This window comes from Rutilus rutilus (assembly GCF_951802725.1).
Source record: "Rutilus rutilus genome assembly, chromosome: 5".
Taxonomy (NCBI): Eukaryota; Metazoa; Chordata; class Actinopteri; order Cypriniformes; family Leuciscidae; genus Rutilus; species Rutilus rutilus.
Window position 1 is genome coordinate 656,713 of NC_140213.1, and position 22,952 is coordinate 679,664.

A 22,952-nucleotide genomic window follows, 5' to 3' on the forward strand; every position below is an offset into this window, starting at 1 on the left:
CATGATAGGCGAATCTAGGTCGTGGCCTATACATGAAATGGGCTCATTATATCAACATAAAGCCTTACCTATGTTAATTTTAGACACCTACCAATAAGCAGCATGGTAGGTATTTGACCTAAGTCATCATATGTTAAGTTTGAGTGTGTATTGGGTCACCTAAAAGCTGTTCTGATTGACTAGGACAATCTCGATGTGTTAAAATCGCTTAAAATCGTTTTTTAGGGTTTCCCTATTCACAGGGCTAAAACAGGTAGTGCAACCCAAAATTTTCAATGTTAACATTCAGATTCATATTCTACACATCCAGACCTTTCAAAAAAGTATGGTTTTGTTGGGAGGTGGGGGGGGTGCACGGTAGGCCTATGTAGCTCGCCGCCTACTACTTAATAGGCTTGTTTGAGATGCGCCTTGCCTCGCCTGAAATGTAGTCGAGAGTCGGCGGCTGCAGTGAGGGGAGGAGTGAAAAAAGCGCAGGCAAGACGGACAGATCTCTCTTCTCGCAGTGGATCTGACACCTGCGAGATCAAAGATGGATATCGCGGGATTCACGGGATTCACGCTCGTGCTCAGTGTTGCTAATAAACTGGATGGAATTTAAGTTCTGTTGCTTTTATATGAAAATAAATATAATGAACAAGACACCCAAAGTAGCCTACTTATTTAATTCCATTCCATTCCTTTATTTTTTTTATAATATTGCATATTAATGCATAACCCATAGAGATTGCACTGTCGGATAGTTTGGGAATATTCACACAACGTATACACAAAAAAACATGATATCAGAGTTTTAAAATCAAACATTTTAAAAGAGAACAATACATCACGGTTGTTTAAACCAATGAGCATGAAGCTGTGTCGTCAGTAAGTCGTTTCCCATCATGCTTTTGATCAGCGCAGTCGGTGGAGAGCAACTGCGCGCGACTGCAGAATCCGACACGTGCGCCTTGCGGTCGCGAGAGTTTTTTGACATACGTCAGCATGACATCAGAGCAAGGCGGACCGCACTCGGACACATTTCTAACCGGCATGCATCTCGCGCTGATCACCGGTGATCGATTCTGCACAGATTTTGCTCATCTCAAACAAGCCTAATGTGAACAAATGTAAATGCGCCTGATTGGCTAACGCGACCCGATCACGGTGATCGCATGTTAACGCCAAATGTAAACGCAGCCAATGACGCACACAACAACAGGGGATTATGGTCCCACTTGTATTAATTATTTTGTAATGCACAACTATATTCATCATTATATGAACATGTCTGGCTATAAGCAAAGTAATATTAGGTTATGACTCTACCAGACCAGTTCTGATCCTCTAATTTGATTGGTCCAGTAGTATGTGAGTGAAACCCAGAGAGGAGCTGTGAGAAACTCTCTACTCACAGACACTGTTTTAATCTATGTGTCGTATGATGACAATAGCCACGTTTCCATTACAGATTTGCGCACAACTTTTGCAATATTTTCTAAATGTCGATAAAAATCTATTGCGCAATGACGGCGTTTCCATTAGCCGATGTTATGCGACTAAAACGTCATTTTTTCCTATCACGATAAGTCATTCCAAAACTCATGGCAACGGATGTTGGTAGGTTTACATATATCCCAGCCCTGCCATTTCTGTTAATGGAAGAAGACGTTTGTGTGTTATCCAAGCATTAATGGCAAGGAAAGACCCTTGTTCTTGTGAGTGGCTCATATGAGGAGTTTCTGGGAGTTTCTCCTTTAGATCTGCTTCAAGGTCTTGATTTAGAATCCAGTATTCACATAATTATTTGGTCTTTTATGAGTTTAAAGGACTCGGTCTCGTCTTCTGTCCAAACACACCGCACCGTCTACCTCAGGTGACTGTAAATACACAAAAACTGTTTCCATTGCAGTTTTGCGAAATATTCCTCTTTCAAATTGCCTGAAAAACCACCGCGATATATGGGAGTTTTTGCGCAATTAACGTGTTTCCATTGGGCGTATTTTCAATGCGCAATTTCAATTTGCGCAATTTGAAGCGTAACGGAAACGCGGCTAATCAAAGCTTGACACTTTTGGGACATTTGTTTGGTGGAGAATCTATGCAAGAATGCACAAACTACCTAGCCAGACTTCTTCTTGATATTAACTTCTGTAGCTTGACTCTAAAACTCATATGGTGAGACAAAGATGGTGATTTTGGTGATGTATCGGCCCAGCAGTTCTCCGCGCTCCAGCTCGCTCATCTCCACCTGCAGGTCCAGCGTGGCCGGGCCCAGAACCGGACGGGTCAGCAGGAGTTCCCCCGTCTGACGGTCTGAGCGCCTCATGGTGAAGAACCGGCGAGCTCGTCCTCCCAGCAGAGCGAACCTCAGCGAGTCCCCGATCATCCTCACAGCGGAGACCCGGAACACGACCCGAGGAGCCGAGAGCCCGGACACCACCGACAGGTGATGGTGGGACACGGAGCCGGGCGTCTGAGAGCAGGTCCTGCTGGACCCGGGGCAGGGGTTCCTCTCGCAACGCCTGAGAGCACAACAACACTTTCACAGGTTTCTTTGTTTTAAAGGGATAGTTCACCCAAAAATGAAAATTAGCCCATGATTTACTGACCCTCAAGTCATCCTAGTGTATGTCATTCTTCTTTCAGATGATGAATAAGCTTTATAATGCCAGTGAATGGCCGTATGTTTTTTGAAGTCCATAAAAGTGCATCTATCCATGATGAAAGTGCATCTATCCATGATAAAAGTGCATCTATCCATCATAAAAGTGCATCTATCCATGATTAAAGTGGATCTATCCATCATAAAAGTGCATCTATCATCATAAAAGTGCATCTATCCATGATGAAAGTGCATCTATCCATGATAAAAGTGCATCTATCATCATAAAAGTGCATCTATCCATGATAAAAGTGCATCTATCGTCATAAAAGTGCATCTATCCATGATGAAAGTGCATCTATCCATGATAAAAGTGCATCTATCATCATAAAAGTGCATCTATCCATGATGAAAGTGCATCTATCCATGATAAAAGTGCATCTATCCATGATGAAAGTGCATCTATCATCATAAAAGTGCATCTATCATCATAAAAGTGCATCTATCCATGATAAAAGTGCATCTATCCATGATGAAAGTGCATCTATCCATGATAAAAGTGCATCTATCCACATGATAAAAGTGCATCTATCCATGATAAAAGTGCATCTATCCATGATAAAAGTGCATCTATCCATGATTAAAGTGGATCTATCCATCATAAAAGTGCATATATCCATCATAAAAGTGCATATATCCATCATAAAAGTGCTACACGGCTCCGGCAGGTTAATAAAGGCCTTCTGAAGCGAAGCCATGCGCTTGTGCATGACAAATATCCATAATTAAAAGTTTATCAACTAAAATAACTAGCTTCGGGCATACGGCCAATTCCGGCAGACGCATCGATTGCATGATGCATTGACGAATGCGGAAGCTCAGAGGATAGAGCGAAACAAAACACCAGTCACGAATTAGAAGTCTAAAACGCGAATTTTCAAAGAGAAATGTGGGAGGAGCTTGAGTTTGTGTCCCAGCCCTGTTTGATTGAACCACGAGAGGCGTCAAAGCTTACGCTACTCCTACATCTATGTCATTCATCATCAAGTGTTACTGTTGATCGATTGCTGATTGATTGCTGTCTGATCGGTTGCTCCTGCCTGCCTCGTTGCTGCTGCTGAGTTGGTGTGCGTCTGTAAGCTTCGTATATCTTTCTGTTTTGAATCATTATTTACTATCATTCCTTGTTGTTTATACTGCTAAATATAGCTTACTCAACATGACACATTAACCTGACATCGCTAGCTTCAATCTAAATCGTTATTGCTAGCACAACATGCTAGTAATTCGCTAGCCTGTTAGCGTGCTATCCGTGCGCTCTTTATTTATTTTTCTCTCGCGCCTTTTACAAGTTCATCAAACCTTAGGTGGGTAGGATCAGTCAACAAACACAGTGAGTCATGTCATCTTCTCCTCTTATTGTCACCTGCACCTCATGTAACATGTATAGCATAGCCTTCTCTGTCAACACAGGATTTACATGTGATAAAAGCAGGGAGATAGTAAAGCTGACAGGGAAGATTTCATAACTAGAGACACGCATCCAAGCTTTACTCGAGGTTAATTGTAAGAGTGCAAGGGCTTTAGATACTGCTTTGGATGCGACTAGCATAGTGAACTCTGTACATTGTTCGGTTCCGGCTGTAGAGCCCGTGCAGCAGGGCAACTGGGTGACGGTGAGGCGCTGTAGTCACGGGACAAAACACTGCTCTTCCGTTCCGATTACCAGTGAATTCTCCCCTCTCAGTGAAACACCCACTGAGAATCCTGTTGATTGTGCCCTAGTTATTGGCGATTCTATAAAACGGAACGTGAAAATAGAGACACCAGCCACCATAGTCACATGTTTGCCGGGAGCCAGAGCGCCTGACATCAAAGCAAATTTAAAAGTGCTGGCTAATGCTAATCGTAAATTCTCTAAGATTATTATTCACGTCGGCACTAATGATGTTAGACTCCGCCAGTCGGAGATCACTAAAATGAACGTTAAAGAGGTGTGTGAACTCGCAAGTACGATGTCAGGCACTGTAATTTGCTCTGGCCCCCTTCCTGTTCACAGGAGTGATGAGATAGTTAGTAGATTGTCCTCACTCAATGGCTGGCTGTCTAAGTGGTGTCTGCAAAATAATATAGAATTCATAGACAATTGGAAAAGTTTTTGGGGCAAACCTGACCTGTTGAAAAGAGATGGTATTCATCCCTCCTGGGATGGTGCTGCTCTTCTCTCTAGTAATATAGCACATAGTCTTAGAGCTCAAACATGACAATCTGGGGCTCAGGTCAGGAAGCAGACAGACTGGCTAAACCAACCGTCTGCTAGCGGCCTCACGTCACCAAGGTCAGATAAATCCCATCACATAGAGCCTCTTTCACCTAGATATCATCATATAGAGACTGTGTCTGTTCCCCGAATAACTCCTAAACCCATCTAAGGGTAAAAATGTAATTGATGTTCAACAAATAAAAAACAGATATAATACAAACGATAAATGATAAAACTTGGGTTGCTGATTCAATCCCAAAACTCCAAATCCACTTATTGTTAATGATATGATTACAGACTATAACCTAGATGTGCTGTGTTTGACAGAAACCTGGCTAAAACCAAACGATTACATTACTTTAAATGAGTCCACCCCGCAAGATTACAGTTATAAACATGAACCTCGTCTGAAAGGCAAAGGGGGAGGTGTTGCTGTAATCTATTGTAATATTTTCAAAATGACTAAGAAGTCAAGTTTAAAATATAATTCTTTTGAAGTGTTGGTGCTTAATATAGCAATATATAGTGTAAATGATAAATCACATTTGAGATTTGTGCTGGCTACTGTATACAGGCCACCAGGGCACCATACAGACTTTATCAAAGAATTTGCTGACTTTCTATCAGAGTTAGTTCTGGCTGCAGATAAAGTCATAATTATTGGTGATTTTAATATGTGGATAACGAAAAGATGCATTGGGATTGGCATTTAAAGACATCCTGAACTCTATTGGAGTTAGACAACACGTGTCGGGACCTACTCATTGTCGTAATCATACTCTAGATCTAATATTATCACATGGAATAAATGTTGATGCTGTTGAAATTCTGCAGAAGAGCGATGACATCTCAGATCATTATCTAGTCTCGTGTAAACTTCATTTAGCCAAGGCTGCAAAGTCGACTCCGTGTTACAAATATGTTAGACCTATCACTTCTGCCACTAAAGATTGCTTTATTAATAATCTTCCTGATCAGTTTCATCTCCTCAGCATCCCAGATAGCTTAGAAGAACTCGATATTGCAACAGAAACTTTTAACTCTCTCTTTTCCAGCACTTTAGACACAGTTGCTCCGTTGCGCTTAAAGAAGATTAAAGAAAATAGTCCAACGCCGTGGTACAACGAGCACACTCGGGCCCTTAAGAGAGCAGCCAGAAAGATGGAGCGCAACTGGAAGAAAACAAAACTAGAGGTATTTCGCATCTCATGGAAAGAGAGCTCGATTGCTTACAGAGAGGCCTTAAAAGCTGCTAGATCTGCTTATTTTTCAACCCTATTAGAAGAAAATAAACAAAACCCTAGGTATTTATTTGAAACAGTGGCTAAACTAATGAAAAATAAAGCTTCAAGCCCAGAAGTTTCCAAGTAGCACAGCAGTAATGACTTTATGAACTTTCTTCAAGATTGATAATGTCAGGGAGAAAATTATAACTATGCAACCGTCTACTACAGTATCGCATCAGGGAGAGCATTGTAGTCTCCCTGAGGAAAGATTAGATTCATTCATTGCTATAGGAGAGGAAGAATTCGTTAAACTCGTTAAATCATCTAAATCGGCAACATGTATGTTAGACCCTATACCGACTAAGCTACTGAAAGAGATGCTCCCAGAGGTCATAGATCCTTTTCTTAATATCATTAATTCATCTTTGTCTCTAGGATACGTACCAAAAACCTTTAAGCTGGATTAAGATACTAGAAAAGGCGGTATCCTCACAACTATGTTCCTTTTTAGAAAGAAATTATAACTGAGAAGTTTTTCAGTCAGGATTTAGACCGTACCATAGTACTGAGACAGCTCTCGTTAGAGTCACAAATGATTTGCTCTTATCATCCGATCGTGGTTGTGTCTCTCTATTAGTGTTACTCGATCTTAGTACTGCATTTGACACTATTGACCACAACATTCTTTTAAATAGACTCGAAAATTATGTTGGCATTAGTGGAATTGCATTAGCATGGTTTAAATCATACTTATCTGACCGTTATCAGTTTGTAGCAGTAAATGAAGAGATGTCTCATCGATCACAAGTTCAGTATGGTGTACCACAAGGCTCAGTACTAGGACCGCTGCTGTTCACTCTGTACATGCTACCCTTGGGAGATATCATTAGGAAGCGTGGAATTAGTTTTCACTGTTATGCTGATGATACTCAGCTCTATATTTCTTCACCGCCTGACGAAACTTACCAATTCACAAAATTAACGGAATGTATAGCTGATATAAAAAACTGGATGACTAGTAATTTCCTATTACTTAATTCTGAAAAAAACAGAGATTCTAATGATTGGACAAAAAACCTCCTCACGTAATAATAGAATACTGTCTAACACTTGATGGCTGCTCTGTTAAGTCTTCGTCGTCGGTTAGGAAACTGGGTTTGCTCTTTGATACCAATCTTTCATTTAAAAGTCACGTGTCTAGTATCTGTAAAACCGCATTTTTCCATCTTAAAATTATATCTAAATTACGCCATATGCTCTCATTGACAAATGCAGAACAATCAGTTAATGACCTCAAGGCTAGATTATTGTAATGCTCTACTGGGTGGTTGCCCTGCACGCTTAATAAACAAACTACAGCTAGTTCAAAACGCAGCAGCTCGAGTTCTTACCAGAACCAGGAAGTATGACCATATTAGCCCAGTTCTGTCAACACTGCACTGGCTCCCTATTAAACATCGTATACATTTTTAAATATTGCTGATTACTTACAAAGCACTAAATGGTTTAGCTTCCCAGTACTTGAGCGAGCTCTTAACGCATTATAGTCCTTCACGTCTATTGCGATCTCAAAATTCTGGCCAGTTGATAATACCTAGAATATCAAAATCGACTGCTGGCGGTAGATCCTTCTCCTATTTAGCACCACAACTCTGGAACAGTCTTCCTAACATTGTCCGGGAAGCAGACACACTCTGTAATTTCAAAGCTAGACTAAAAACACATCTCTTTGACCTAGCATACACATAACACATTATAGACTTCTATAATTCAATGTTAGGCTGCATAGATCAGGTCAGCCGGAACCGGGAACACTTTCCATAAATCCTGATGTACTCGTTACATCATAAGAAGAATGGCGTCTACGCTAATATTAGTCTCTCTGTTTATCCCGAGGTTTACCACAGTCCGCCGGATCCAGGCGGTATCCAGATCGGATGAAGGATCTGCGCCTGGACACACACTCACACACACACTCCAGATCTGATGAAGGACCTGCGCCTGGATGCGACAATAACGCAGTCCTGAAATGTCAACTAGGCTCTTCCCTGTGAAGGCCTCCCTCCCCTCCCTTTACCTCTCTACAGATAAAGCGTTGTCGGGATAATTCCGGTTCGCGTGGCTATGCGGAAGCTACAATTCTGTATTATAAATTTTAAGGCCAGACAAGTAGTTTGTTGAGGTTTGATTTGTAGGGAAGGACTACACGCCTGCGCACATATATTCAAACGCGCATCCCTATAGACTGAACTCGTAATACACATGTGCGCCATCAGCGTTCTCACTGGTTCGCGGTATACTGATTGTATTCGTCTGAAAGAAGAATATCATATACACCTAGGATGACTTGAGGGTGAGTAAATCATGGGGTAATTAAAATTTTTGGGTGAACTATCCCAAACTAACTAACTAACTAAAAAGGGATGGTTCGGAGTAAAATCAACCTTTGGTCCTTTGCACCATGACCTCGAGCCGAACACCCCCCAGAAGCCTTTTTTCCCTTGGTTGAACATTATTAAAGTTAGAGCTTATATAGAGAAATCAGCTGGATGGCTTAGTGCAGGCGCTAACGGATCCAAGGATGTATCTCGTAAATTACCCACTAATAATGCCCAGAATGGTACCAAACTTATACAGTACAACCAAGGGAAAAAAGGCTTCTGGGGGGGTGTTCGGCTCGAGGTCATGGTGCAAAGGACCCTAGGTTGATTTTACTCTGAACCATCCCTTTAAATAAAGATGCTTCGTAGACTGTTGCTTACGTTGGAGAGGTTTTGGCGTAGCTGGCGTTCCTCATCTGTGGACACTCCACTTTAACACACTGAAAACCCCCGTAGGTGTTGATGCAGAGCTGGTCACGTGTGCAGTCGTTCTGCCTGGATCCACACTCGTCGATATCTGGAAGGAAAAACAGGATCAGAATCGAGACTGTAGTGTTTCCCAAGTGCATCTTTTGCTGTTACTGAATGACCTTTGCAGTTCCGTCCATCACGGGTCAGGTTGTAACCGGCAGGACAGGAGCATCTGTATCCACCGGCAGTGTTAACACACGTGTGTAAGCAGAGACGGCCCGCCTGCCCCATGTGGAACAGCTTACACTCATCTATGTCTAGGAGAAAACATACAGGAACGAGCAGGTTGAAACAAACACGTCATTGGACGGAAGAAGAGTATTTGTGTCCCTAGTGAAAAGATCAGCATCGCTGGTCCCAAAGACAGAGACCAAAAACATCACAAGCTGGTGAAGAATAAAGTGGCCATGACTAATAGAAATGGGGTGTTTGCCATCGAAGACCCGTCGCAAAATAACGGGAGAGATTGAGTTTTGAGCTTGACCAGTACGGGTCTCATTAGATGGGATTTCAATCTTTGACCACTAATAAACAGTGTCTTCCTTGAGTGTGTTTGGTGACAGTGATGGCTGAAGAAGCGCACCTGTGCAGACGCTGTTATCTCGGCCGGAGATGGAGAACCCCGGCTCACAGGTGCAGTGTGTCGTTCCCTGGATCCGACTACACCTGGGCTGGCGGAGGAAAGCGGACGAGTGGGACTGAGGGAAGGAGGAGGCTTCGCCATCAGGGGACGTGTTCATTACGTTCACAAAAACTGCAGAGAGAATCCGATTTCAAGAGCAGGTAAAGTGTCAGGTGTGCACCAGAGACAATCCTCAGATTTCAGCATGAAGCCTGGTTTATGCTCAACACATCTCAATGCACATGCAAAGAGTGTATAGAAATAATGTTTAATAACGTCAAACAGAATAATGTCAAAAGTTCTCACCGAGAATATATTCAAGCAATACACTCTGACAATTTTACTAAAACAAATGCAAGTTCTTGTACAAGTAAAAACACCTCTTGAGTGTAATGAGCTATTGCTTGCTGTCTTGAAACCGTCACAGAACCTTTTTTAACAATCGAATTAAAATTGCAGCTGTTTGTCAGAGCATGTATATCAGGAACAGGTGCATCTGATTGCACAATATTTTATCATTTTACTGGAATGTCAGATTCTGTGGATGAGTGTTTGGACTTGATGTGAAAAGGACTTCGACCAGGATCCGCCACTGACTAGAGGGAATGTTCATTAGTAATTAAATAATTCAATTAAAATGTGTTTTTGTGCAAGTACTCAAACAAACAACAACTTGCGAAAGCAAACCCTTTTGGGATTTTTAAATATCCTTTAATTGATAAGTGTGATCTAAGGTGAAGGTTTATAATGTTTCTACAGCCCTGATCCCAGATGAAGGACTACTGAACATGCCCAAATATACTCTCTAACGGCCTCTGTTTGAGGGGTATGAACAGATGCTAGCCATATGTGATGTGACGGGATCGTATTTCACCTTTGATTGATCAGCAGACATATCTTGAGGCGTTTTTTTTTTTTTGGCATGTGGAGATTGAACAGAAGCTGTAATCTGATTTTCAAGGGTATAACACAACATTTTACAGTTTTGCCAAATTTCACTGGCTATATTTTGAGAGCTGGTTTAGGGAGGATAAATATGTTTCTGTTACAGCAGGTCTGAGCCACTGCGTCATTTACTGATGTTTAAACATGTGTGTGTCTTATTCATCCAAGGTGCAGTTCAGAAGTTTATTCTTTCATAGGCCTGGTAACATCTTTTTATGTCAAAAACGGGGCCTGTAAATGTGCTCAAAAAAGCTTCTGATGAAATGCAAACCAACATGTGGGCGTTGGAGAGTCGCAGGAAGGTCCAGCCCAGCCCTGGCCACAGAAACAGCTGAATCCATTCACCTCGTCTCTACAAGTTCCTCCGTTGGCACAAGGTGATGACAGACACTCGTCGATATCTTAGAGAGGAGAGAAAGACAGTGAGGATTCAGAGTCTATAAGCAAAACCCTAACCGAGAAGGTAAAGTTGCTGTAAGCGATGTCATTCGGTCAGATTCTTCTTTAGTGCTGTCACAGAGATGTGTGTTTTCTCACTGCATCCGCTTCAGTGATTCTCCCTTCGAATGAATGAAGTCTTGATGCTACACAATATGATGACATTCTACACTATTCTGTGCTTCAGCAGTTTGGAGAAGGTCTTTATCTGCTCCAGCATGTCAACGTCTCTGTGCACAAGACAAGTTCATCTAATAAGTCTGGTGTAGAAGAACTGGGCTGATCTGCCCAAAGCCCAGAGAATCTCAGCAGGATCAACTGGAAAACCAGCCCTTGACTTCACTGAGCGTGTCTGAATGGAGCAAATCTTTGTTCAACATTTAGTGGAAGAACGGAAGCTGTAAAGCAGTAAAGACAGGAATTCATGCTTTTGAAATGAAATAACCAACAGTCAGACCTCACTCATCTCATCATCACTCACTTATCGCTCATCTCAATGGTGTTTCGGGGTTCAGGTCTAGGCTTTGTGTAGTAAACCGTGTCTATATGGACCTCGTTTTGTGCACAACAGAATTAACATGTTGGAAAAGCAAAGACTCTCCACAATCTGCTGCAACAAAGTTCTGACCGCTGGAAGGGACAGTCCACGTGCTTTTGTTAATATTTTGTATCTGTCAGGTAGTGGCAACATTTTGTCCATTGAAAACATGCTTACAGCACCTTTAAATACAAATGTAAAGAGTTATATAAAATTATAGAGTATGTCATTCGAGAAGTTTACAGGTTTTCAAGAGAAAACTTCTCTAGAGTGGAACAGAAAGATAGTTGTGATGACAGAGAAGATGGAAGGTTTCCACCAGCCGTCTGTAAGATCTTAAACTCTAGGGTTCACACAAGGGACGTACAAACTACTACTCAGTCTGTAAAACTCAGTAATTAAAGGGTATTTAAATAGATTATCCCCCCAAAATAACACTTCTGTCATTATTTCCTCACCCTCATGTCATTCCAAAGACTTTTTAGCTTTTATTTCTTGTTCATTCAATAAATGTTAACCTTAACCAGTCCTTTGCATACAGGTTTGGAACAACATGAGGTTGAGTAAATGACAGTCTAATGGCTATCAGTATCACAATATTATGTTGCACCATGTGTACTTTACACTAAACGTACAGTGAGTTACTGAATCTAAGCACTCCTTAAACTCGTGCTGTTCCTCAATACGATGTCTGCATTGGCGAACCCTACTGACATCAAGCAGAAGGGTTGAAAAGCTTTAGACGTCAGTTCACTGTTCCTTCTGGTTACCAGTTATTTACATTTCCATGGATTATATATCCAACATGAAACATAATTGAAATAATATATAGCATATTGAAATATGCCAAATCACATCTAATAATATCCACCTGCAAACACAACCAATCAAGTACTGCATTTACTCACTGCAAACACTCAGTGGTTTTCTACACACTGTTAAGATCCTGATCTTCTTCATGTCCTTCATTGCCTCCGTCGTCTTTGACTGATCATTACCACATCTGCGCACTAAAGTTCAGCCTACTTACCTGCATCTATGTGTTAAACAGGGGTTCGGGTCTGGTCTTATAGGTTAGTCAAGTTCTTACAAGACTCTGTAAATCATTTCTGTTAGGACTTCACCTTGTGTTGACATGCTGGAAGAGAAGAGGACCTTCACTAAGCCACTGCAGCACAGCTGGAAGTGTGACATTCTAGAGCAGGGGTGTCCAAACTCAGTCCTGGAGGGCCACTGTCCTGCAGAGTTTAGCTCCAACCCCAATTAAACACACCTGAACCAGATAATAAAGGTCTGATTATCTGGTTCAGGTGTGTTTAATTGGGGTTGGAGCTAAACTCTGCAGGACAGTGGCCCTCCAGGACCGAGTTTGGACACCCCTGTTCTAGAGCATTAAGATGTTTTCAGTGGAGTTACTTCAATAGCCAAACATGTTCATTAGAAGCAGGTGTATCGCAAACGTTTGGCCAAATAGTGTATTTCAACTTGAAATGGCATTTAAAGACATTCTTTTTCTGATAGAATCTTTAAAATATTTTTACAACTACATAAAATACCAAGTGGAAAATGCACCTGGTTTCCTAGAAAGAGCCATTTTGTCACCCACAGACTGAGACGACTGCCCCTCAGAGACAGCTGGCACCGAGGAGGCTTTAGATGGACTGAATAAAGGAGTGTTTAAGTGCGGACACCTTTGCAGACGGGCTGATGTCCACTCCAGCTGAGCGAGTCTTTACACTGTCTCGTCTCGGAGCCCAGCAGCTCGAAGCCCGCGTCACAGATGAAGTGCACTTCATGGCCAGCCGACAGAGTCGTCCCCAGCTTTCTGCCGTTCACAGGAGGCTCCAGCTCAGGGCAAGTGACTGTGGAAGACAACAACAAACAGTGTGCACACTTTAAACTAAATTAAGCATGTGTGCCTCATGTTATTCAGTTTGAACTGTCATTTACTTACAGTTCTTTGGTTTAGCGGGCCGGCTTGCAATGCTGTCATGCAGGAGGTTGAGTGTCTTCCTCAAATTACGAAGACTCTGCAAGTATGAAGATTCCTGTGATGAAAGCAGTTTGTGAGCCTGTTGAATTGAGTTCTGTAGGTCTCGCTTACCGGGACAGTCCTAAAAAAAAACATGCATATTACCATCACAGACGCAGAATTGACTGTTTTTGCACAACATGTTCAGATCCATACGGTAGCATCCAGTACAGTAAAAACAGGCTGTCGTGGCTAAAAGAGATCAGGCATTATATTTCATAAAGAATCCACTAGTCCCTCACTCTACAAGCGACCCGGCACCCGGTGTCTGAGGAATCAGATTCAGAACCGGACCTCTGAAACATCATAGATCCCTATCTAAGAACACAAAGGTTCAGATTCAGGGTCAGGTCTAGTCTTTTCATTCATCAGACGCTCAGCATCAAACCGGTTCTGTGTCTCATCAATACAACTTCCAGCAAAGATCCACTAAAGCCTCAACAAACTGCATCAGGACATTCTCTTTTAAACGATCGAGAAGTTAAGTATAAAGCTTAGTCTGATTAAGTGATGATGACCTAATTAAGTTAGCAGACAGTAGGCTACTGATACTCTAATGACTGCTAGTTGACATGTAGTTGCACATTTACTCATAGTTAGTAAAATATCTAAAATGGACCATCCCCATACACAAAAGAAATATATTTGAAATGTATTTTCAAAATATATTTTTGGAATATATATGCAAATATTTGATATTGGCCCAATATATATATTTTAGTTAAATATATGTAAATATATGTTTACATATATGTTCATATATGTTTTAACTTGTGCAAACTGTTTCATTTGTAATATATTTTGAAATTTAAAAAGTTAACATTTTCACAAACAAACATTACATTTATTCCTTTAGCTGACGCTTTTATCCAAAGCGACTTACAATTGCTATATATGTCAAGGATCACACGCCTCTGGAGCAACTAGGGGTTAAGTGTCTTGCTCAGGGACACATTGGTGTCTCACAGTGGATTTGAACCCGGGTCTCTCACACCAAAGGCATGTGTCTTATCCATTGCGCCACACCACCCCACAAACAACACATTTTCAGTTTATTTTTTTAGATAGACCACTTCAGCTGTGGTTGTGGGCATGAGAAAGCAGTGCTCTACCACTTCCCTCACCCACATTTTTCCTACTGGTCGGGGATCGAACCAGCAACCCTTCGGTTACAAGCCCAAAGCCCGAAGCCCTAACCAGTAGGCCATGGCTGCCCCTTTACTGACTTTATTGGCCTAAAATGACAATTTTATGTAGGAAATAACACAGAATGCAGAGTTTTTTTCCCTATTTTTACAGAATTGAATACAGTTATTTAATAGTGTGTGTATGCAGTGTTAGACACTGAGTTATATCTATTGTTTAAGTGCACTTCACTGTTGGAGTGTCACTGTTATACTTGCATCATAAATATTGTGCATATTTTCAATATTTAAATGACTTCAGGAAAGATGTCAATAAAACAACAATAAATCTAATAATTGCACTTAGTGTTAGGTACGTGCCACCTAATATGGCCTAATAGTCCTAGGAAAGCAACTATCTGTCATTTTACATTGCAGTCATTTAAATGTAAGTACAGTATTTATTATAGCTGTGTGTCATAATACAGTAGTGGAATATGGTAGCCTACTGTTGTGTATTGGGGAAAAGGTAGAGGAATTACTATGATCAAAATACATTTTCGACTCTTCTTTAGCAAGCTAAACATTTTATGACCATATATTTTGTCATATATTTTACAATACATGTTATAAATGTAAATATATTTCACACTTAACATCATATATTTTTGTTATATTTCAGAATATATTTCAAAATGATAAATATAAGTGAACAACAATGCAAATATATTTCAATGTATTTGGAATATATGCCACATATATTTTTGACACTTTTAAATATATTTCAATATTTTTTTTTTCTGTATGGGTCAACATAGTGTTACCCACAAATTTCAAAACGGTCATAACGTTACACAGGCTGTCCAATGTTCAAAACATTGCATTGTGCATTCATTGTCTGTATGAACATTACTTTAATCTCCTTCAATGACATTAATCATAAATATCAACAAAAAACTACAGTATAGGAAAAAAGTGAAGCACATTAAAACTTTAGCTGCAGTGTTCCTCACCTGGCTTACTGTAAAAAGGAAAACAAAGGATTGATAACTCTTTATATATTTCCATCAACCGTCTCTAGATTTATTTGTCCACAGGTTCTCATTACAAGGACCTGCATACATTATAATGACATAGTGACATTATAATGACATAACTGCATAGAGTAATGACAAATCTGAAAACATGGTCTGGAAAAGTGGTATATAGGACCCTAGAAAGAGTGTCTGAATGATGAAGAAATATTAGGTTCCTATAATGTCTTCCAGTTGGTTCATGTGTTCCACAGTAATTGGTGTCAGTGGATCTGGTTATCATGAAACTTTCATGATCTAAGCATGAAATATTGCTTGTCTTTTTCCTTAAAACGACAAAGATTGTATTTCCTTTTATTGTTTCTTTTTGACTTATGTAAGCAGGATAAATATTTGAACTTCTTGAAAACCGGCTGGTTAACTGAGAGAGCAGCAGTGTTGGAGACGCATTAGTAGGGCAGTACCAGAAGCTGTTGATGTTCGGGGTAACAGTGTTCTCTTTAAGAGTACATCAAAACATTCCATGTTGTTTATCCTCAAATCCCTCTGAATAGAGTGGTTGTGTAGAATGTGCAATAGTCACACAGTAAGCCTACAGTCTATCAGACTGAAAGACTTTTCACAATTTTATTTAAAGATTTTATGTCAAAGACAAGAACTTAAAAATATATGGACTCATTTTTGTATATTTTATCATACAAGAAAAAAAACCTGGTCTGGTGCTGCTGTTAGGCCTCCTACAAATTCCGATAAAATCAGATGCATTTACAATAAAAGATACTTTTGCAGTAGCTTATGAATAATTTGATACCATCATCTCGTTCTGCATTATAATAATAAAAGAGTGGCCAAAATACAATGACATACACATGCGTTTAGCTTTAACCCTTGACCTACTCTGAATGAACTCTTTTGTACTAAAACGTGACTTGAGCAATTTAATTTAACAACTGTGTCTTGTCCTGAGACAGGTCTGTTAGTTGGCTTGCAGCAAATATCATAGTGAACTCCTACTCTTTGCTCTTTTTCAGGTTACAGAATTTTCTGCTATTTATGGAATACTTAATAAATATAACTCACCTGAGCCAGCATTGTATAACCTTGACAGATAAATATTGAAAGTAGTATAGAGTATCTTCGGTTCATCGTCTTCAATGAATCGTTGAGTGGATACATTAATTATGTTAATAAATGCCTTTGTGTAGTGGATTCTGTCAAGAAAATGCTGCGTATCTGTGTCTGTTGAGCTCCAAATTCGTTACCGGCTCAGCTTTAAAACCCCCTCATAATGAGACTGCTGCTGCAAGAGGATTTTTCTGAAAGCAAGCACTAGATATTTTCCCCATAAACCGCAGGTCAGTTGGCGTATTTACTGAATGGACAGAAGTTGTGAAATCAGTTTCTTTACTTGTGTTTCGCATTGTTAGAGTCAACTTCTAAAAAGATTCATTACTCAGGCTCACAGTAAGAAATTATTGAGCGAGGCAGAAAATGTACACGCATATTTTATATCTGTAAATAAAAAAAAAATTTTTTTTAGGATTAATTACTTTTAGAGAACACAACCGTGGTCCGTCTGACTCCAGATCAGACGTTTGCGTGTTCAAATCATGTTGGGGTCAAAGTCTGATCAATATTTACTCGGCTGTTTGAATGATTTGACCTTAAGTCTTTTATAAAATTCATATAAAACTCAAAAAACGCATGTTCTCGTGGCGCAATGGTAGCGTTTCTGACTCTACATCAGAAGGTTGCGTGTTCAAATCACGTCGAGGTCAATCAAACCCTAATTTGACCATAAGTCTTTTTTAAAATTCATGAATCCTTACTGCTAGACCATATTACTATCTCAGCAAACCTATAGAAACGCATGTTCTCGTGGCGCAATGGTTACGTGTTCAAAACATGTCGCGGTCAAACAATAACTAATTTGACCATAAGTCTTTTTTAAATTAATGAATCCCAAGACCATATTACTATCTCAGAAAATTCACAGAAATGTAGAGCCTCGTGGCGCAACGGTAGCGCGTCTGACTCCAGATCAGCAGGTTGCGTGTTCAAATCACGTCGAGGTCAAACAATCCCTAATTTGACCGCAAGTCTTTGAGAAAATTCATGAATCCTTACTGCTAGACCATATTACTATCTCAGCAAAATCACAGAAGTGCATGGCAAAGTCCCAGTTTTACAGGACATTGTGGCGCAACGGTAGCGCGTCTGACTCCAGATCAGAAGGTTGTGTGTTCAAATCACGTCAAGGTCAAACAATCCCTAGTTTGCCAGCAAAGCTCTTATAAAATTCATGAATCCTTACTGCTAGACCATTATTACTATCTAAGCAAATTTAAAGACATGCATGTTCTCGTGGCGCGACGGTACATGCAACGGTCTGACACCAGATAAGAAGGTTGCGTTTTCAAATCACGTCGAGGTCAAATAATCCCTAATTTGACCATTAGCCTTTTATAAAATTCATGAATCCTTACTACTAGACCATATTACTATCTCAGCAAGTTCCCAGAAGTGCAGGACCTCGTGGCGCAACGGTAGCGCGTTTGACTCCAGATCAGAAGGTTGCGTGTTCAAATCACGTCGAGGTCAAACAATCCCTAATTTGACAATATGTCTTTCTTAAATTAAGGAATCCCAACTGCAGGAACCTATAACTAGCTCAGCAAATTCACAGAATTGCAGGGCAAACTCACAGAAACGTAGAGCCTCGTGGTGCAACGGTAGCGCGTATGATTCCAGATTAGAAGTTTGCGTGTTCAAAACACGTCGAGGTCAAACAATCACTAACTTGGCTGTACGCCCTTTTTAAAGTAAGGAATCCCTAGACCATATTACTATCTCAGCAAATTCACAGAAATGTAGGGCCTCGTAGCGCGTCTGACTCCAGATCAGAAGGTTGCGTGTTCAAATCACGTCGAGGTCAAACAATCACTAACTTGACTGTAAGCCCTTTTTAAAGTAAGGAATCCCTAGACCATATTACTATCTCAGCAAATTCACAGAAATGTAGGGCCTCGTAGCGCGTCTTACTCCAGATCAGAAGGTTGCGTGTTCAAATCACGTCGAGGTCAAACAATTCCTAATTTCACCATAAGTCTTTTTTAAAATTCATGAATCCTTACTGCCAAGACCATATTACTATCTCAGCAAATTCACAGAAATGTAGGGCCTCGTGGCGCAACGGTAGCGCGTCTGACTCCAAATCACAAGGTTGCGTGTTCAAATCACGTCGAGGTCAAACAATCCCTAAATTGACCATAAGTCTTTTTTAAATTAAGCAATCCCTACTGCAAGACCCTATAACTAACTCAGCAGATTCACAGAATTGCAGGGCAAACTCACAGAAACGTAGGGCCTCGTGGCGCAACGGTAGTGCGTCTGACTCCAGATCAGAAGGTTGCGTGTTCAAATCACGTCGAGGTCAAACAATCCCTAATTTCACCATAAGTCTTTTTTAAAATTCATGAATCCTTACTGCCAAGACCATATTACTATCTCAGCAAATTCACAGAAATGTAGGGCCTCGTGGCGCAACGGTAGCGCGTCTGACTCCAGATCAGAAGGTTGCATGTTCAAATCACGTCGAGGTCAAACAATTCCTAATTTCACCATAAGTCTTTTTTAAAATTCATGAATCCTTACTGCCAAGACCATATTACTATCTCAGCAAATTCCCAGAAGTGCAGGACCTTGTGGCGCAACGGTATCGCGTCTGACTCCAGATCAGAAGGTTGCGTGTTCAAATCACGTCGAGGTCAAACAATCCCTAAATTGACCATAAGTCTTTTTTAAAATTCATGAATCCTTACTGCTAGACCATATTAATATCTCAGCAAACTCACAGAATTGCAGGGCAAACTCACAGAAACATAGGTCCTCGTGGCGCAACGGTAGCGCGTCTGACTCCAGATTAGAAGGTTGCGTGTTCAAATCACGTCGAGGTCAAACAATCACTAACTTGACTGTAAGCCCTTTTTAAAGTAAGGAATCCCTAGACCATATTACTATCTCAGCAAATTCACAGAAATGTAGGGCCTCATGGCGCAACGGTAGCGCGTCTGACTCCAGATCAGAAGGTTGCGTGTTCAAATCACGTTGAGGTCAAACAATCCCTAAATTCACCATAAGTCTTTTTTAAAATTCATGAATCCTTACTGCCAAGACCATATTACTATCTCAGCAAATTCACAGAAACATAGGGCCTCGTGGCGCAACGGTAGTGCGTCTGACTCCAGATCAGAAGGTTGCGTGTTCAAATCACGTTGAGGTCAAACAATCCCTATATTCACCATAAGTCTTTTTTAAATTAAGCAATCCCTACTGCAAGACCCTATAACTAACTCAGCAGATTCACAGAATTGCAGGGCAAATTCCCAGAATTGCAGGGCAAATTCCCAGAATTGCAGGGCAAATTCCCCGAAGTGCAGGACCTCGTGGTGTAATGGTAGCGCGTCTGACTCCAGATCAGAAGGTTGCGTGTTTGAAATCACATCGAGGTCAAACAATCCCTCAATTGACCATAAGTCTTTTTTAAATTAAGCAATCCCTACTGCAAGACCCTATAACTAACTCAGCAGATTCACAGAATTGCAGGCCAAATTCCCAGAAGTGCAGGACCTCGAGGCGCAACGGTAGCGCGTCTGACTCCAGATCAGAAGGTTGCGTGTTCAAATCACACCGAGGTCAAACAATCCCTCAATTGACCATAAGTCTTCTTTAAATTAAGCAATCCCTACTGCTAGACCCTATAACTAACTCAGCAGATTCACAGAATTGCAGGGCAAATTCCCAGAAGTGCAGGACCTCGTGGCGCAACGGTAGCACATCTGACTCCAGATCAGAAGGTTGTGTGTTCAAATCACATCGAGGTCAAACAATCCCTAAATTGACCATAGGTCTTTTTTAAATTAAGCAATCCCTACTGCAAGACCCTATAACTAACTCAGCAGATTCACAGAATTGCAGGGCAAATTCCCAGAAGTGCAGGACCTCGTGGCGCAACGGTATCGCGTCTGACTCCAGATCAGAAGGTTGCGTGTTCAAATCACGTCGAGGTCAAACAATCCCTAAATTGACCATAAGTCTTTTTTAAATTAAGCAATCCCTACTGCAAGACCCTATAACCAACTCAGCAGATTCACAGAATTGCAGGGCAAATTCCCAGAAGTGCAGGGCCTCGTGGCGCAACGGTAGCTCGTCTGACTCCAGATCAGAAGGTTGCGTGTTCAAATCACGTCGAGGTAAAACAATCCCTAAATTCACCATAAGTCTTTTTTAAAATTCATGAATCCTTACTGCCAAGACCATATTACTATCTCAGCAAATTCACAGAAATGTAGGGCCTCGTGGCGCAACGGTAGCGCGTCTGACTCCAGATCAGAAGGTTGCGTGTTCAAATCACGTCGAGGTCAAACAACCACTAACTTGACTGTAAGCCCTTTTTAAAGTAAGGAATACCTAGCCCATATTACTATCTCAGCAAATTCACAGAAATGTAGGGCCTCGTGGCGCAACGGTAGCGCGAATGACTCCAGATTAGAAGTTTGCGTGTTCAAATCCTGTCGAGGTCAAACAATCACTAACTTGACTATAAACCCTTTTTAAAGTAAGGAATCCCTAGACCATATTACTTTTCATGAATCCTTACTGCCAAGACCATATTACTATCTCAGCAAATTCACAGAAATGTAGGGCCTAGTGGCGCAACGGTAGCGCGTCTGACTCCAGATCAGAAGGTTCCGTGTTCAAATCACGTCGAGGTCAAACAATCACTAACTTGACTGTAAGCCCTTTTTCAAGTAAGGAATCCCTAGACCATATTACTATCTCAGCAAATTCACAGAAATGTAGGGCCTTGTGGTGCAACGGTAGCGCGTCTGACTCCAGATCAGAAGGTTGCGTGTTCAAATCACGTCGAGGTCAAACAATCACTAACTTGACTATAAGCCCTTTTTAAAGTAAGGAATCCCTAGACCATATTACTATCTCAGCAAATTCACAGAAATGTAGGGCCTCGTAGCGCGTCTGACTCCAGATCAGAAGGTTGCGTGTTCAAATCATGTCGAGGTCAAACACTTCCTAATTTCACCATAAGTCTTTTTTAAAATTCATGAATCCTTACTGCCAAGACCATATTACTATCTCAGCAAATTCACAGAAACGTAGGGCCTCGTGGCGCAATGGTAGCGCGTCTGACTCCAGATCAGAAGGTTGCGTGTTCAAATCACGTCGAGGTCAAACAATCCCTAAATTCACCATAAGTCTTTTTTAAAATTCATGAATCCTTACTGCCAAGACCATATTACTATCTCAGCAAATTCACAGATATGTAGGGCCTCGTGGCGCAACGGTAGCGCGTCTGACTCCAGATCAGAAGGTTGCGTGTTCAAATCACGTCGAGGTCAAACAATCCCTAAATTCACCATAAGTCTTTTTTAAAATTCATGAATCCTTACTGTCAAGACCATATTACTATCTCAGCAAATTCACAGAAATGTAGGGCCTCGTGGCGCAACGGTAGCGCGTCTGACTCCAGATCAGAAGGTTGCGTGTTCAAATCACGTCGAGGTCAAACAATCCCTAAATTCACCATAAGTCTTTTTTAAAATTCATGAATCCTTACTGCCAAGACCATATTACTATCTCAGCAAATTCACAGAAATGTAGGGCCTCGTGGCGCAACGGTAGCGCGTCTGACTCCAGATCAGAAGGTTGCGTGTTCAAATCACGTCGAGGTCAAACAATCCCTAAATTCACCATAAGTCTTTTTTAAAATTCATGAATCCTTACTGCAAAGACCATATTACTATCTCAGCAAATTCACAAAAATGTAGGGCCTCGTGGCGCAACGGTAGCGCGTCTGACTCCAGATCAGAAGGTTGCGTGTTCAAATCACGTCGAGGTCAAACAATCCCTAAATTCACCATAAGTCTTTTTTAAAATTCATGAATCCTTACTGCCAAGACCATATTACTATCTCAGCAAATTCACAGAAATGTAGGGCCTCGTGGCGCAACGGTAGCGCGTCTGACTCCAGATCAGAAGGTTGCGTGTTCAAATCACGTCGAGGTCAAACAATCCCTAAATTCACCATAAGTCTTTTTTAAAATTCATGAATCCTTACTGCAAAGACCATATTACTATCTCAGCAAATTCACAAAAATGTAGGGCCTCGTGGCGCAACGGTAGCGCGTCTGACTCCAGATCAGAAGGTTGCGTGTTCAAATCACGTCGAGGTCAAACAATCACTAACTTGACTGTAAGCCCTTTTTAAAGTAAGGAA

At 41.0% G+C, this 22,952-nt stretch overlaps 1 protein-coding gene across 1 annotated transcript; it reads right to left on the bottom strand.

Annotated features, from left to right (window-relative positions):
• Positions 1 to 388: 388 nt before the first annotated feature.
• On the bottom strand, positions 389 to 17,016 carry LOC311290565 (fibulin-7). The gene is made up of 8 exons (XM_084409133.1): positions 16,739 to 17,016; positions 13,423 to 13,582; positions 13,160 to 13,330; positions 10,768 to 10,893; positions 9,509 to 9,679; positions 9,045 to 9,182; positions 8,836 to 8,971; positions 389 to 2,504 (listed from the first exon to the last, which is right to left on the bottom strand). The coding sequence occupies exons 1-8, from the start codon at positions 16,832 to 16,834 to the stop codon at positions 2,144 to 2,146; spliced, it is 1,359 nt and encodes a 452-aa protein (XP_084265259.1). The 5' UTR covers positions 16,835 to 17,016; the 3' UTR covers positions 389 to 2,143.
• Between the last annotated feature and the right edge of the window lie 5,936 nt (positions 17,017 to 22,952).

Coding starts and splice junctions, on each gene's coding strand:
- LOC311290565 (XM_084409133.1), bottom strand. CDS start 16,834: ATGTATCCACTCAACGATTCATTGAAGACGATGAACCGAAGATACTCT. Junction 13,583..16,738: donor GTTATACAATGCTGGCTCAG/GTGAGTTATATT, acceptor GTTTTTTTTTAG/GACTGTCCCGGTAAGCGAGA. Junction 9,183..9,508: donor AGATAACAGCGTCTGCACAG/GTGCGCTTCTTC, acceptor GTTTTCTCCTAG/ACATAGATGAGTGTAAGCTG.